The following is a 14,832-nucleotide window of genomic DNA, read 5'->3' as shown; positions in this document are numbered from 1 at the left end:
AGCACGTCTTGGGTGCGCACTCTAACAGCCTTCCAACTTGGAATAGCGTAACTGGTTACTTTATTTATTTATTTATTTATTACAGCATCTCATAGCACAGTGAGAACACCGGCCAATACAAAGAGAGAGGGTGTTAGCCAACCACGGCAAGGAAGGGAGGAGGGGAGGAGAAGAAAAAAAGGAACCGGCATGGATAAGTAGTGATTGCAACAAAATGAGAAACACAAAATCAAAGTCAAGGTGCGACAAGGCGGAGGGAAGAAAGGTCCTTAGCTTCTTGGGGAAGCGCCAGCCACGCAGAGTACGCAGTGAAAAGGGGAGAGTGAAGTAGAAAGGACTTGTAGTTCCTTGGTCCTTTTTTTCTTTTCTTCAGCGAAAATACGTCTCAATAATGGAATCTAGCAATAAACAACGATATATTTATTTTATTTAAACACACGGCGAGGAGACAATAATTTGATAACCGCAATCAATAAAACTAGCTGAACCGACATTTGTGTACTTTATTCATGATGAATAAAGTACACAAATGTCGGTTCAGCTAGCTAGCAATAAAACTAGCTGAACCGACATTTGTGTACTTTATTCATGATGAATAAAGTACACAAATGTCGGTTCAGCTAGTTTTATTGATTGCGGTTATTTATTTTATTATTTTATTTTATTCCAAGCAATACATGGCTGGGGTAGCCAATGACCACTTTGCGTGACGATTGCAGGATTTTCATAGCCAACCATGGCTAACATGGAAAAGAGTAAGAAGTGAAAAAGAAAAGGAAAAGAAGAAAGAAGCAAATAATTATGGACTGAAATTGTGGTCTACTGGTAAAGCAAGGATGAGTACGAAATGCAGTATGTGAAAGAATTAATTTTTTTAAATCGGAGAAAAGAAGGTGAAGTGCGAAAGAGAAGTGTGACCTACAACAGGGTGGGTAGGTGGGAAATATTATTATTTCGTAGTCACTAGTGGTGGTACAAACAATTCTCTTTGCCTTTGCCTCTGGTTCCTCCGTTGCCTGTTGCCATTCTGCTTTTCGCTGCTGTCAAGTGTCATTCTGCTACATTGTACTTTCGTCGAACTCCTTGGCTTCGGCCTTGCTCTGGTAGCTGGTGTTGGCCTTGTTCTGCTCGAGATTCTGTTGGCACAATGGTGTCGACCTAGAACAAAATTTCATTGACTTGTAGTTGTACACGTACATGTGTACAGTCGACTCCTGACAACAATTATAACGAACACCATTGTGTTAAATTGAAACAAGGAAAACGGTGCGGCACAAGTTATGCGTTAGAGTCCACCAACTAAACCAGGTCTTGAACAGTCAGACATGCACAAGGTGCCTACCTTTGCGGATAATTAATTACCTTTGCGGATAATTCCGGCAGAAAAATTGACAGAATTCGGTACTTTTTCTGGTAAGTTTCATGCACGTTTGGTATGTGGATAAAGCAATGGAGCAGAATTCGAGGAATTGCCCGCCATAAGGTTTGTTTGGTTCTGCCAATTTCACTGCTTTCCGAGCAGAATCTGCCACCTTTTCGAGCAGAATCTGCCAATGCCTAGCACAAGGTAGCACCAGACCGTTTTCCTTGTTTCAATTCTTAAAAAATTTTCTTGGCTCACCGTCTGAGTACTTACTGAACACCATTGGGAAGGAGAATTCGTTCTTTATCCGAAGATTTGGTTCGTTATAAACGAAAACTGTTCCCTATAAAGGGTCAATATGTTTGGTTTCAAACAGGGCCATGGTAGGCCTTGACGGATTATGCTAGCATAATTTTTCGCATAATTCCTACCAAAATCGAATAATCGCATAATTCGAGGCAAATTGCATACGAATCGCATAAATTGGAATAATCCGCCTGTTCGCATCAAATTCCATACAGTTGTACATGTTCTACAAGTACAAGTACAAGTAGATGCACCAGGAAGTCGTAGGTTTACGACTCCCTTGATAACATGTCCAGTCCACTACAATCAGTGACGGTCGGACGGCACGTTGACCCCGTTGAACTTTTGCTACTACAGTACAACGCCCTATACAAAAAAATCCCCCTGTTATTTTGCACAGAAGCATCATATACATTAGCAGCATATGTGAGCATAATGCGGCATAATATGATAACTTTTAGCATAAAAATAGCATAATTCTGCCATTTTTTCAGCAATGCGAAAAGCATAATTTCACGAAAATATTAGCATAATCCGTCAAGGCCTAGGCCATGGACAATGGTTCGCAATAATTATCACGAAAATCGTAATATCTGACGGTTCGTTATAAGTGGCAGTATTCCGTGAATAGCAGCATAAACATATCGGTTGTGTGTAGCTACGTGGATTGCCCCACTGCTCGATGACCATTTTGAAAAATGTAGAACTCTATTCGAGGAGTGGGGCGGAAAACAGAGCATGAAGCCTCCCAGTACACCCCCACGGCCCACGCTCACCCTCTCCGTTTCTCCTTTCTGCTCTGTTTTGCCTTGGCGTTTTCCTTCATATTTGTACTGACTGTGTGCTGGTGAGGAAACAAACTGGAAAACCAAAATGGTGTGAGAATGAAAGTACAATCATGTGCTCCATGAATTTGGGCATTGGCGGATAATGCTCGAAAAGGTGGCAGATTCTGCTTGAAAAACAGTGAAATTGGCCGAACCATACAAACCTTACGGCGAGCAATTCCTCGAATTCTGCTCCATTTCTTTATTCACATACCAAACATGCATGACACTTACCAGAAAAAGTACCGAATTCTGCCAATTTTTCTGCCGGCATTATCCGCAAAGGCCTATCCATGATCCAGTAAACCATTGCCATTGGTAAACAGAGTCACGTGAAAACAGCAGATAGACTTCTACTACTGCTAGGCCCTGGTGGATTATGCTCGGAAAAGTAGCCTTTTCTGCTCGACATTCTGCTCGTATTCTGCCGGTATTCTGCCCCATTCTGCTCGTAATCTGACGTGCTTGTGAACACAATGGAGCCTTAAATAGGCGCCAGCAGCCCTCTCCGCACTTCGTAGCTGGTTCTGCAGAGCATCTGCTCCTTCTTCTGCACTTTTCTGCTGAATTCTGCTCATTCTGCTCCTTTTCTAAAATAACCCATATTCTGCTCGAAATCCTGCCGGCATTATCCGCCAGGGCTTTAAAAAGGGGAAGTTAAGGCAAAAATTAAAATTTCACCAGTTGTAGTCTTCGGGGTGCTGAGTCGAATGGTCTTGGTCCGAGAAAGCTGAGACGCTCCCTTCCTACTTGAATCCCAATCGAACTCGCGCACTTCCACCGAAACTGGGTGACTGCGCCCTACGAGATGGGGATACATGTATGTATGCAAAATGTCACTAAAAGCGCCATTTCGTTCTTATAAAAGCACGGATGACCGCGATTGGCCCATATGTTGTACTCTTTTGGACGCTGAGTCGACTGGTTTTGGTCCGAAAAGGCTGCGATGCAGCGTTCCTCCTTTATTCCCAATCGAACATGGTTGAAGAAGCGGTCACGTGCTCCTGGGTGCCAAAATCACCTGGTCACCACGCCAGCAGGCGACAACTTTCACACCAAGGTTCAACTCGAGTTCAACTCGAGAGACAGGACTGCACCCAAAAAAGGTCAAAACAGGCTGTAAGTTGTACCCTGCAGGCACGGTGACCAGGTGACTGGTGTACGCAGGAGCACGTGACCGCTTGTTCAACCATGTTCGATTGGGAATTAGGGGCGAACGCTGCATCGCAGCCTTTTCGGACCAAAACCAGTCGACTCAGCGTCCAAAAGAGTACAACATATGGGCCAATCGCGGTCATCCGTGCTTTTATATGAACGAAATGGCGCTTTTAGTGAGATTTTGCATACAATTCCCCATCTCGTAGGGCGCAGTCACCCAGTTTCGGTGGAAGTGCGCGAGTTCGATTGGGATTCAAGTAGGAAGGGAGCGTCTCAGCTTTCTCGGACCAAGACCATTCGACTCAGCACCCCGAAGACTACAACTGGTGAAATTTTAATTTTTGCCTTAACTTCCCCTTTAGCTACTGCCGTACTACTGGCGTCGTTGCGACCCGTTTGGTTTACAATTATTTGTGGGTTCAGCAATAAAGGATGTGATACCCGTCTGTCAGTAACGAGTTGGTCTGTCACTGACTGCCCACAGGCATACATGTAAGCCCATACTACCATAGCCATACTCCCATACTATCCATAGTCTTACATTTAAGTTGTACTCACTCCAGTCACTGGGTATGTTAGGTGGCAGTGGTGCCTGTTGTTGTTTTTTTTTTTTGTTTTTTTTTTTTCCACAATATCCTTTAACATGTTATTCACAGTGGGTCCAATGTTATTAGGCATTTTGCCTGTTTTGATTTCCACTATAAATAAAGTATACAACAACAACAACAACATGTAGATCTACTAAGACAGTATGTAGGATTGTAGCTGCTAGGAAAACTAACTTTTTCATGTCAGACTAGACGTAGACTGCAAGTAGTTAGTTGTACTAACTTGTAGACTGTGTTTTTACAGTAACACTGACACTACTGCCAGTACTGGTCACCGTACCGAGAAATCAGATCTCAGATTTCGATTTTGCGCCCGGAGCTGTGGAAGGGCCCTATCCTGCTGTCGGCTAGCTGGTGCAGTTGGCGGTAAACGGTCGGAGTTCGATGATAACGTGTTCTCCACCACACAAGCACTAGCCTACTAGCCCGCCGGGTGTGCTGTGAAAATTTCCAGAGAAAATTTCCAGATCGGCTTATTCTGACTGCTGATGAGAGCCGCAGTGTGAGAGGTTGCAACCAGGCGGAACAGGTGAACATTCAAAAACAATGGCCACTGGAGCAGTAGTTGCGTCAACGCTCCTCAGCGCGTCGAGTCTTACCGCCATGATGATCCTGATCGCGGCTGTCCATGACTGCACCGCTTCAGGTGAGCGGAGCGGTTGAATGGTAGACTGAGAACAGCACGTTTGCAGTGCAGTCGTGATAACGTTAGCAAATATCACAGTGGTCACATAGTGCTGGATGAATAGTCATTGAATCATTTGTCTAATATCCGTCAGTTGAGGGTGTTGAAAAGGTCTGAAAATTTTGATAGCCACGACCACCCGGGGATTACATGTATGACTTTTGTACCGGTATGATACAAGATTGGAACAGGTCACGTGATGTACCTCACAATCTAGCATGCATTGAAACAATACACCATGTAGCCATGGCAACAGGTCAGAGTGCTCACTTCAAGTGCTGAGTGCAAGTGGTCTACGTGGGAGAGCTCTGGACTTGAGTAGTGGAGAGGTTGCGCACAACAAAAATTCGTAAGATTTCGACCGCCGGGTTCGAGTAACGAAAGTTGCTACGAAGATCCGTCGCCTTGAGTACTAAAATACTGATATTTTACAACTCCCTGTCTTCGCACCCACGCGGCCGCCGCGTCCACCCAATAAGAAAAACTCTCGCGTTGTGTGCAACCTCGCGGTTTACAAATTAGCTTTTTTTCGTTAAGAATATTCGTGACGGCGCTACGCCATTTCGTTATGCGCAACCGCTCTAATGATTGGTCAGCACTCCAGACCATTCCCACATGCAAGGTACAGTCTCCAGAGCATTCCCATACACAAGGTACAGTGGGAGAAAATCAATCATGTGCACAGTATACAGTACATGGCTGTCTCGACTCAGAGTGCTTTTTTTCTACTGCGCAATCGTCAGGAGTCTCCTACTGTCGCGGACATGGAAATCCAGTCGATTGACCGGGGCCGGCGCCCTGAGCGCGCGTACAGAACGCTGCGTGCAGTGCTCATGTATTGTTGATCCGATGCGACCACGTACCAGCGTGCTGCAGCGCTGCCTGGCCTGTGTGTAGATGTGCCGCTTATCCACGGCTGCATGGCCAGCGCCCTGGAGTCGCTAGACGTGCGACCGGATTTCCATGTACCCGACAGTAGTATGCATGTATGGGTAGAAGCAAGGGATTCTTACTGGAGACATGCTGATTTTCTTCCACTGCACCTGTATCATTACCGTAATATTCGGCAATACTGACCACCAAGGCGCTTAGTAGATGTTAGTTGGCGAGCCCTTCAATTTCAAATTTGATAAAGAATCCTCACAGAAAGCCCTGAAATAATGTGGTGCTTATTTCAGACGTCGGTGCTGACGCGTCGGTGCTGACACCTTTTCTTTCGAAATTGGATACGCCTCCAATGTTTTCCTTATTTCAGACGGGTGGTATTAAAAGATCGGCGCCAGTTTCCAAAACTATGGTGAGCAATAGGGTCAAGACCTGCAAGCGGTGCATTTGCGGTTCATGCGCGCCCTGACGTGCGTTTTAAAGACTTTTTATTATTATTATTATTATTATTTGTCTCTTTCCCTCAAACTAGTGAAGATATTATTATCTATTATTATCTATTATAAGCATTCCCGCGTTGAAGTGTAGGAGCAGTATGCTGCGTCCACAGCTTCGCTTATGCAGAATGGCTTGGGTGAGAGGAGAGGGGAGAGAAAGGAACAAGGCAACCAACATCTATGAAAAAGGTCACGATAACATGAAGAGAACCAACCTACATATGCATGATTGCACAAGAATGGAGACGACAAATGGCTATAATCAGTGTGCCACGAAACCGGTACACAGGAGATCTGTCGACAATGTAACGAAACATAAAACTCAGTTACTCAATACAGGTTCCACTAAATTACAAGAGAACAACGCTTAGAATTGCCGCTAAATTATCGCAAGTGTAGAGAACGAGTCCAATACAAATGAAAACCATGAACAGACTGTCCCGAAGTTAATTGGGGAACAATTTTTTCTACTTGCTGACACTGACGCTGACGGAACACGAATTTGAGTTGAATACTCACGAAGTCTTGTACTTGTACATCATTATGCGCCGGTGTTGTGGAGTAAGCAGGTACGACAGTCACCGATCCAGCCTCAGCTCCGCGCTCGCTTCAGCAGGATGTTGCCCGCGTTTGCTTTGCCTCCACACGGATAGACGACCAGCGCAGAGTCCCGCAGCTCCGTGGCCGTAAGGTCTTGACATTGGCCGTTAGTGCCGTCAAGTCCCAGTCCACCTCTCACAGCAAGCCGCTCTATGAAAATCTTTCTCTCTCCATTGGAGAGAGAGGAGAGTTGCTACTTCTCCATCCAAACAGCCCCCCCCCCCCCCCCACACACACACACACCCATTTAAAGACCTAACGCAGCTTAATGAGTACACTCTTGAGCCGTCACAACTGGACACACAGGAACACATCATGCACAATCACACTCTGCTTATTGACATTGGGCTGCTTTGAAGATTCCAAAGGGATAACGGTAGGATGTGCAAGATGCACCTATTTGTGTGTTCAGAAAATCGAGATGCTGGGAATACCCGGGCGACTAGAGGTGGGACGGTAGTTGCAAGTTCAATTATTTTTCTTTGCCTGTATGTTGATCTGTTGTCTACGTGACATGCAGTGTGTTCCTCCAATCCTTGCCAGCATGACGGCCGCTGTATCGAATACACCCAGGGTGGTGGCTACTACGGATGTGACTGTAAGGGCGGTTACTATGGCGTCCGCTGTGAGGACTACTCCGCTACACGTAAGTATTAGTTGCCATGGTAGCCCAACAAGTAGGAATACTAGGTAATGTCGGGGTTGTTGTACCCAGGGGCGCAGCTGGTCCCCCTGTGAGGGAGGGGGGGGGGGTGCACGGCCGCATACATGTACATGTGTAGGATGGCTGGTGCATGTCATGTATGGTCATTATGTGCATGCTGATCCTGCAATGTAGGTCGAAATTACCAGGGGGGGGGGGGGGGGGTGCACGTACCCCCCCCCCCCCCTGTGCTCCATGTGTGCTATGCGCCTGGTTGCACCACTTCTCTTGTTCCAGTAGCTATGCACTAGTCTAGTAAAACCTGCCCATAGAGACGATTTACACAACGACAGTGCATCCCGCTGGAAAGTGGATCACGTGATCCCGAGAGCTTGCCGTGACACGGGAAAAACGAAAATCGATTCACATGGTAGGATGCACGTACAGTACCTGTAGTACAAAACAGTCCACGAAATGGCAGAGTATTATGCATCCCCTCCCCCCCCCCCCCCCCCCCCCCCCCCCGCCCTCCTCACGGTACCGGGATCGCACTCGGATAGCGTGCGGGATACGTTCGCGCCAAAATTAGAGTTCATAGGATTGCATCTCCATGGCAGCATCACGCACGGAATGAATCCTGCCATTGTGTAGATCAACTCTAACCTGCCCTAACCAGAGGCCCTTGGTGCAGCGGAAACTTTCCTGATATGGTTGGATTCCGTTTGATCCAGGGATGCATGTTCAACCTGCAGCACTTTGGTGCATGAACGTTTTTTTCGGTTAATACAGGATTTCACTTGGTACAGGGTCAGCTGTACAAGGACACAGCTAAGCATTCCGCTGACTTTGGCGGTCAACTCTCTCTTAGGCCGTTATCACACTGCGTTTGTTTGAGTCGCGTTTGCGTCTGCGTTTGCGTTTGAGACTAGAAAACGCAAGACGTGATATCATACTATACTTGTGATTTTCAGCGTTTGCGTCAAAATCTGTGCGCGCGGGAAAATACAAAAATGTGGGGAATCGATCTCCAGGTACTAGGTGGCCGTGGATGTTGAATATATTTTCCTGAGATCGAGAAGTGTTCTGTTTTTCCTCCTATGTCCGTTGTCAGTGGTGCTGGGGGAATGGGAGTCGATGGGAAGACTGCAGCCGTTGCGTTGCCTGTGTTGGGGTGGCAGTTTGTTTGTTTTGTTTGTTTGTTCTGTTGTTGAGGCCGCGGGACATCGTCCAGCTAGGCTAGCCGCCGCCAACTAGCCAGCGCAACCTCAGCCACGAGCTCGCATCAGCTCCATGCCTCGCGAATCCAAAATCAATCAATCAGTACATGTAGTAGAAGTACCCTCGCCGGCCTCAGCAACTAGATGGAAATGAAGATTTGAAAAGCACACTTGAGAATCACTTGAAAACACTCAAAAACAATGCAGGAAGTGCTGCGATAAAGAAAGTCTCATCTGCGTTTACGCGATTCGGTTTTGACCACCCCCCTCCCCCCCCCCCCCCCCCTGGTTTGCGTCTGCGGCTGTGCGTCTGGAAACCAACGCGCTCGCGATAACGTCACGTGATGGCATTTCCTAGGCGACCGTCAAAAACCGAAGAAAACGCAGACAAAAATGCGACTTTTGAACGCAGTGTGATAAGGGCCTTAACAATGTGCTCACACGTCCTTTGTCACTTGCAATGCCGCCATACCGGTAGTGTGGTAGATCTACACGTGTCGCGCGTAGCGAAAATATCAGTGGTGCATATAAGCCTGGTTTGCATACAAGCCTTGTTTGCATTAAAGCCTGATGCAGAAAGCGGCTTATATGCTTATAAGCCCGGCTTTTATCCGCGACTTTACGGTACTTCAAACTTAATGATTATTTTGCATACCTCCTGTCAAAACAGGGTTTTTTTACTTGAAACCATGCACCCAATTCATAAAACAAAAAAGAAGTAGGAAATGACAAAACAAGAGACTAACAAGACATTGACTGAATGGGGCTGCAAATGCAACGCAGCAGTGGTGATGGGGTCCTGCAGGCTCCGCCGATCAATGGTCTCGGCATCCGCGCCTACTTCACGCATCAGAAGTTATGCATGTATTTCAGTGCATGATTGTGTTTCTAACGGCATGAATAATGGTATGGAACAAATCTGCTTGTGCTTGTCTAGAAATTGAATTAAATTGCTCGCCCCAAATCACTGTGCTGTTTCTTGCTGCTGCTGCTGCTGCTGCTGCTGCTGCTGCTGTATTTGTTGTTGTTGCTGCTGCTGTCAGGGGCGTGGGCGGGAATTTGACGAAGGGGGTTGCCCCCCCCCCCCCACCATGTACAAGAACATGTATAATCAATCAGTCTATCACTCATGTGCATGCGTGCATGACTTATTTCTAGGCGTGAGGCTATGGCGCGCACCACCGTGCCCCCATCTGCGTACGCCCCTGGCTGCTGCTGCTGCTGTTGTTGTTGTTGTTGTTGTTGTTGTTGTTGTTATTGCTGTTCTTGTTCTTGTTCCTGCTGCTGCTGCTGCCGCTGATGTTGCCATCGTCATCAACAGTCTCGTCCCTGTTGTTATTGTTGTTGCGTTCTTAGTGGATCCGTGCAAGCTTAGCGACAACACATCACCGTGCACGTACCGTGGCAAATGCGTGGCCCAGTTTGGCAACAATTTCACCTGTACCTGCTACTTGTTCTGGACGGGTATTAACTGTAGAATTTACAACGGTGAGTTTGACCACTGGCGGGGTTTACACAAAACACACACACACCGTTTGACGTCACAAAGCAGCAAGGCAGCGATGAGACATATGGAATGGCAGGAGTGGGGGAGAGGCAGGGGCAGCTTGACCGACAACAGGGTGTCGGCTTCATTGCAACCCAAGCGCTCCACATACATTGAAAGTAGCACACGCGTGCTCACTAACGTCAAACACACTATAGGGCTTGAAAGTGATGACGTCAAAACGGTCAGGGAGTAGTAAGTTCACGTCAGATTTCTACTTTTGGATCCACTAAGGTGACTTTGCTATTGCCTCAGTATGTGGGTGCGTAGCAAACCACTCATGTCGTACGCAGGTGTGACTTTTATTTCGCCACCAGTTGTCACCCCACCCCCATTAGAAAACCCAGTCAATTTCACCGGTTATATCACCTTGCTGTGAGTAAGACCGCTTGAAATGTGCTTGGATCCATGCAAAACTGGATCCAGTTTTCGGATTTTTGAAATTGTTGCTTTGCTGCGATGTAGCACTTTCAAACCCTATAGCAGCTACATCCAGCAAACAAAACTTTTCAAATCGTTTGAGAACCCCAATGCAGGTGCTCCCCCAGTATTCATAACCAGGCTCAGGGCCAGCTCCTGACGGGCCATGCGGCCCCTAGGTCGGCTACATTGGCATTCAATTCCCAGTGCCCAATTCATAATCCTAGGCCAGGAAGGCCGCAGCTCAATAGCACCATGCATAGTATCTAGTTGTTGCAAGTGTCTGTATGCTGGTGTGTGTGTGTGTGCTATCTGTATGCTTGTTTGTGTGCGTGCTGTCTTTATGCTTGTGTGGGCGTGCTGTCTGTATGCTTGTGTGTGTGGGTGTGTGCGTGCTGCCTGTATGCTTGTGTGTGTGTGTGCTGTCTGTATGCTTGTGTGTGTGGGTGTGTGCGTGCTGCCTGTATGCTTGTGTGTGTGTGTGCTGTCTGTGTGCCTGTATGCTTGTGTGTGCGTGCTGTCTGTATGCTTGTGTGTGTGCGTGCTGTCTGTGTGCCTGTATGCTTGTGTGTGTGCGTGCTGTCTGTGTGCCTGTATGCTTGTGTGTGCGTGCTGTCTGTATGCTTGTGTGTGTGCGTGCTGTCTGTGTGCCTGTATGCTTGTGTGTGTGCGTGCTGTCTGTGTGCCTGTATGCTTGTGTGTGCCTGTATGCTTGTGTGTGTGTGTGTGTGCGTGCGTACTGAAGTACTGTAAAAGCAGAAATTTTCGGTGGTGTTTTATTTTCGGTACCTTCGGTGCCGACAATTTTTACCGAAAATAAAACGCACCGAAAATTTCGGTAGAACCGGTACTGTATACAGGTAGTATTAGTACGCTTACCTGGAAACCGGGTTTTACCGAAAATTTCCCTCCACCGAACCGCCGATTTTGGAGAATACCGAAAATATTACACCACCGAAAAATTCTGCTTTTACAGTACATGACAGGACCCTAGTACTCAGTCTTGTTCACGAGTTTTCTTTCCCTGCTCCTCCCAGGCACTCCCGGCTGTGATCCTGACAATCTGCCACCAGCCTCTCTGCGCTGCAGTGGTCATGGACAATGCTTAGACTACCTGGGGTGTAACTGTGATGTTGGTTACCATGGCAATCAGTGCCAGTTCCGTGACCACAACTCTACAACAGCACAGCAAGAACATGCTACACTGAGTGAGTTGCATGGCGTCTGTCTACGTGTCTCTCTTTCTTCGTCTGTGTGTGTGTGTGTGTGTGTGTCTCTCTCTCTCGCTCTCTCTTTCCCTTTCTTTGTCTGTCTCTATCTATCGCTCTTTCACTCTTTCCCTCAAACCCTCATTTTCTCTATCTATCTATCTATCTACTCAATCTGCGGACAGCATGCTGTTTCGTTCTTTGTGTACTCATCAGCGCAGCACAGAGAAAATGAAGCCAAACCTCTATCTATGTATCTCTCATTTTCTCTCTCTCTCTCTCATTCTCACTCTCTCACTCATTCTCATTATTGTGCATGTACATATTATGTGCTAATGTGAGCAAATACTGAGCGCATTCGATTACACACATTTCAGTCAATTCTACAATAATTAGTTATGGTAGATGTACGGTTCAATTTCACAAATTCCGTCGTCAGAATCGACGGAATCCAATTCCGTCGATTCTGAAGAGAGGGCAGAATTGCTAATTCTCCCGCTAGAATTGACGCACTCGACGTACATGTTATGCTAGGTCCACGTGTGCGCGAAGGTGTACAGGATCCCACGTAATCCCCTTATACGATTTTTACGTGTAGTCGTTCGTTTACATGGCCGCAATCTGTTCATCCTGTTCATTCGAGAATTATATATTTTATATAGTATGGGGAATTGTGTGTTGCTCCCTACGTGGGAGCTTGTGTTATTCCTGGATGGCAGTCATGAGTCAGTCAAGTGAGAATTCAAGTCGGCAGGAATAGCGCAAGCTCCCACGTAGGGAGCAACACACAATTCCCCAATTATCGCCGAAGTCGCACCAACCTCTTCTTCATATTATAATTATTATTATTTTGATATTATATTTTCAAGGATTCTCCAGAGGAAATATGGATGCCTATCAAAGGGGGTCTCCTGGGGAGATGAAGTGAAGGATTATAGAATCTGGGTCCAGAATGTTTACTCGAAAGTGCCCATTCCTTTTTGACAGGATTGGTTGTGCAAAGGATTACGTTGATACAATATTTATGTTGCTGATGGTTTCTTTGATTTTATATTGAGAAAGCACAAGCCATGACTCATTAAGAACTCACATGGAGAGCCAAGGAAAACTTTTTTGTAACATGGAGATTGTGGGCACATCAGTTTTGTGCTAGATTGTGCACGTCTGACTGTTCAAAATCTAGTTTAGTTCCTGGACTCAATCCCATAACTTGTGCCCACAATCTCCATGTTACATGACTCATTAGTCTTTTGATTTTGATCTTTTTTCCAGCTCCCGCCGCTTCAGCACCACTCTCAACGAAAACAGTATTCATCGTTGTCGGAGTCCTTGTCGGTTGGCTTCTGTTCATCGCGGTGCCAATTTTCATTGGGCTTCTCAATCGGAGAAGGCAATCTCGTCGTCAAGCGTCCCAGTCTGTTGCTGCTGAGCGCTCTGGCAGGAACACTCTATCAGTGACCATGGCAACGAGTGGACAACTGCCGACCGTCGCTTCGCTCCCAAACCGGACAGACCCGCCGTCGTACACCGCGTCTGTTACTGCGGCAACAGGTGCGGCGTCGGTCGTAATGAGTAAGTCGTCGCTTGCTGATGTCCGCCCAGTGTCCCTGACAATGCCCTGCACTGACCTACCAGCGGATGATGACTCCCCCATGATGGACACGGGCACTGCAGATACCCAACCATTGCTGACTGCTGAATGCTAAACCAACTGCATATTGTCCATCCACAGCAACTTGTGAGGGATTTCCCCCTGCTCAGAGGCTCTATCATGTTTAGGCAGTTCTATAATGTGTGTGTGTGTGTGTGTGTGTGTGTGTGTGTGTGTGTGTGTGTGTGTGTGTGTGTGTGTGTGTGTGTGTGTGTGTGTGTGTGTGTGTGTGTGTGTATGTGTGTGTGTTCTGCGCGCACTGTTGGGAATTCGAGGAAAGGCGCCGGTTGCTTGCTTGCGAAGGCCGGTGGAGGGTGTGACTTCTGGTTGTTTGATGACACGTTGAGAGAATCTGAAATTTTATTTACTTTTAAAAGTCCGATAATAACTAGTGGGGAGCAATGTACTTATAATGTTCATCTTTCATTCGTATGATCGGCTCCCTCGCCTTACCTGCTCTTCTTGCTATTCGTTTGTGCGAGAATGCATGACGGACGATATAGGTTGTGTGGACATTCTTCTGCCTGCTGAGTATTGCATACATTTTACCATTGGCGTATCTTATTGAAATTGGTTTTTTGCCATTCCCATTGACTTCGACCAACCTACGAGCTCGTAAGTTGTTTCCAGCCAGCGTTCGTACAGTTTCTTCCTTTTCACCGATGAGAGCTGGTCTCTTCTTAGTCATTTCATGTCACGAATACTTTGCAAGTGAAGCCGTTTCTTGCCAAAAGCGTTGTCTGGTCTCACCAGTCATTTAGGTCTGCTTCCCACAGTGATCCATGCAGCCACTCAATCCGTATCACTTGGTCACTTGGTCATGTGACACCTTTGTGAAAGTGATCGTTTGGTTACTACATGCACGTGATCACTCAGTCATATGGTCACGTGACCAAGTGATCATAATTATGTCATGATGATCACTTGACCACGCATCATGCGATCTTTTGGTCATGTGATACCGTGGTCATGTGATCATTAAGATCAAGTAACCAAATGTTGGTAACTAACTTGATCACTTGGTGATCACCGCCTGGGTCATCTGATGACTTGTTGGAGTACAATCATGTGATCAATGATCAATTCGTCCCACTAATCCCCCCCCCTATCCGACTTGATCATGTGATTACCCCTTTTGACCCTGGCTCTACCTTGCATACTCTATGCACAGCACTGTGGCATCAATATGTAACGTACAGATTGTACGTCTTTGGCTAA

General features: G+C 46.7%; 1 protein-coding gene across 1 annotated transcript; it reads left to right on the top strand.

Annotated features, from left to right (window-relative positions):
- The first annotated feature begins 4,383 nt into the window (after positions 1-4,383).
- LOC135819951 (protein slit-like) lies at positions 4,384-14,330 on the top strand. The gene is made up of 5 exons (XM_065333248.1): positions 4,384-4,908; positions 7,450-7,575; positions 10,146-10,277; positions 11,793-11,963; positions 13,236-14,330. Exons 1-5 carry the CDS (start codon positions 4,809-4,811, stop codon positions 13,667-13,669), a joined length of 963 nt encoding a protein of 320 aa, XP_065189320.1. The 5' UTR covers positions 4,384-4,808; the 3' UTR covers positions 13,670-14,330.
- Positions 14,331-14,832: the final 502 nt, after the last annotated feature.

Source organism: Sycon ciliatum, chromosome 6, assembly GCF_964019385.1.
Source record: "Sycon ciliatum chromosome 6, ocSycCili1.1, whole genome shotgun sequence".
NCBI lineage: Eukaryota > Metazoa > Porifera > Calcarea > Leucosolenida > Sycettidae > Sycon > Sycon ciliatum.
This window is presented reverse-complemented; position numbering and strand designations above follow the sequence as displayed.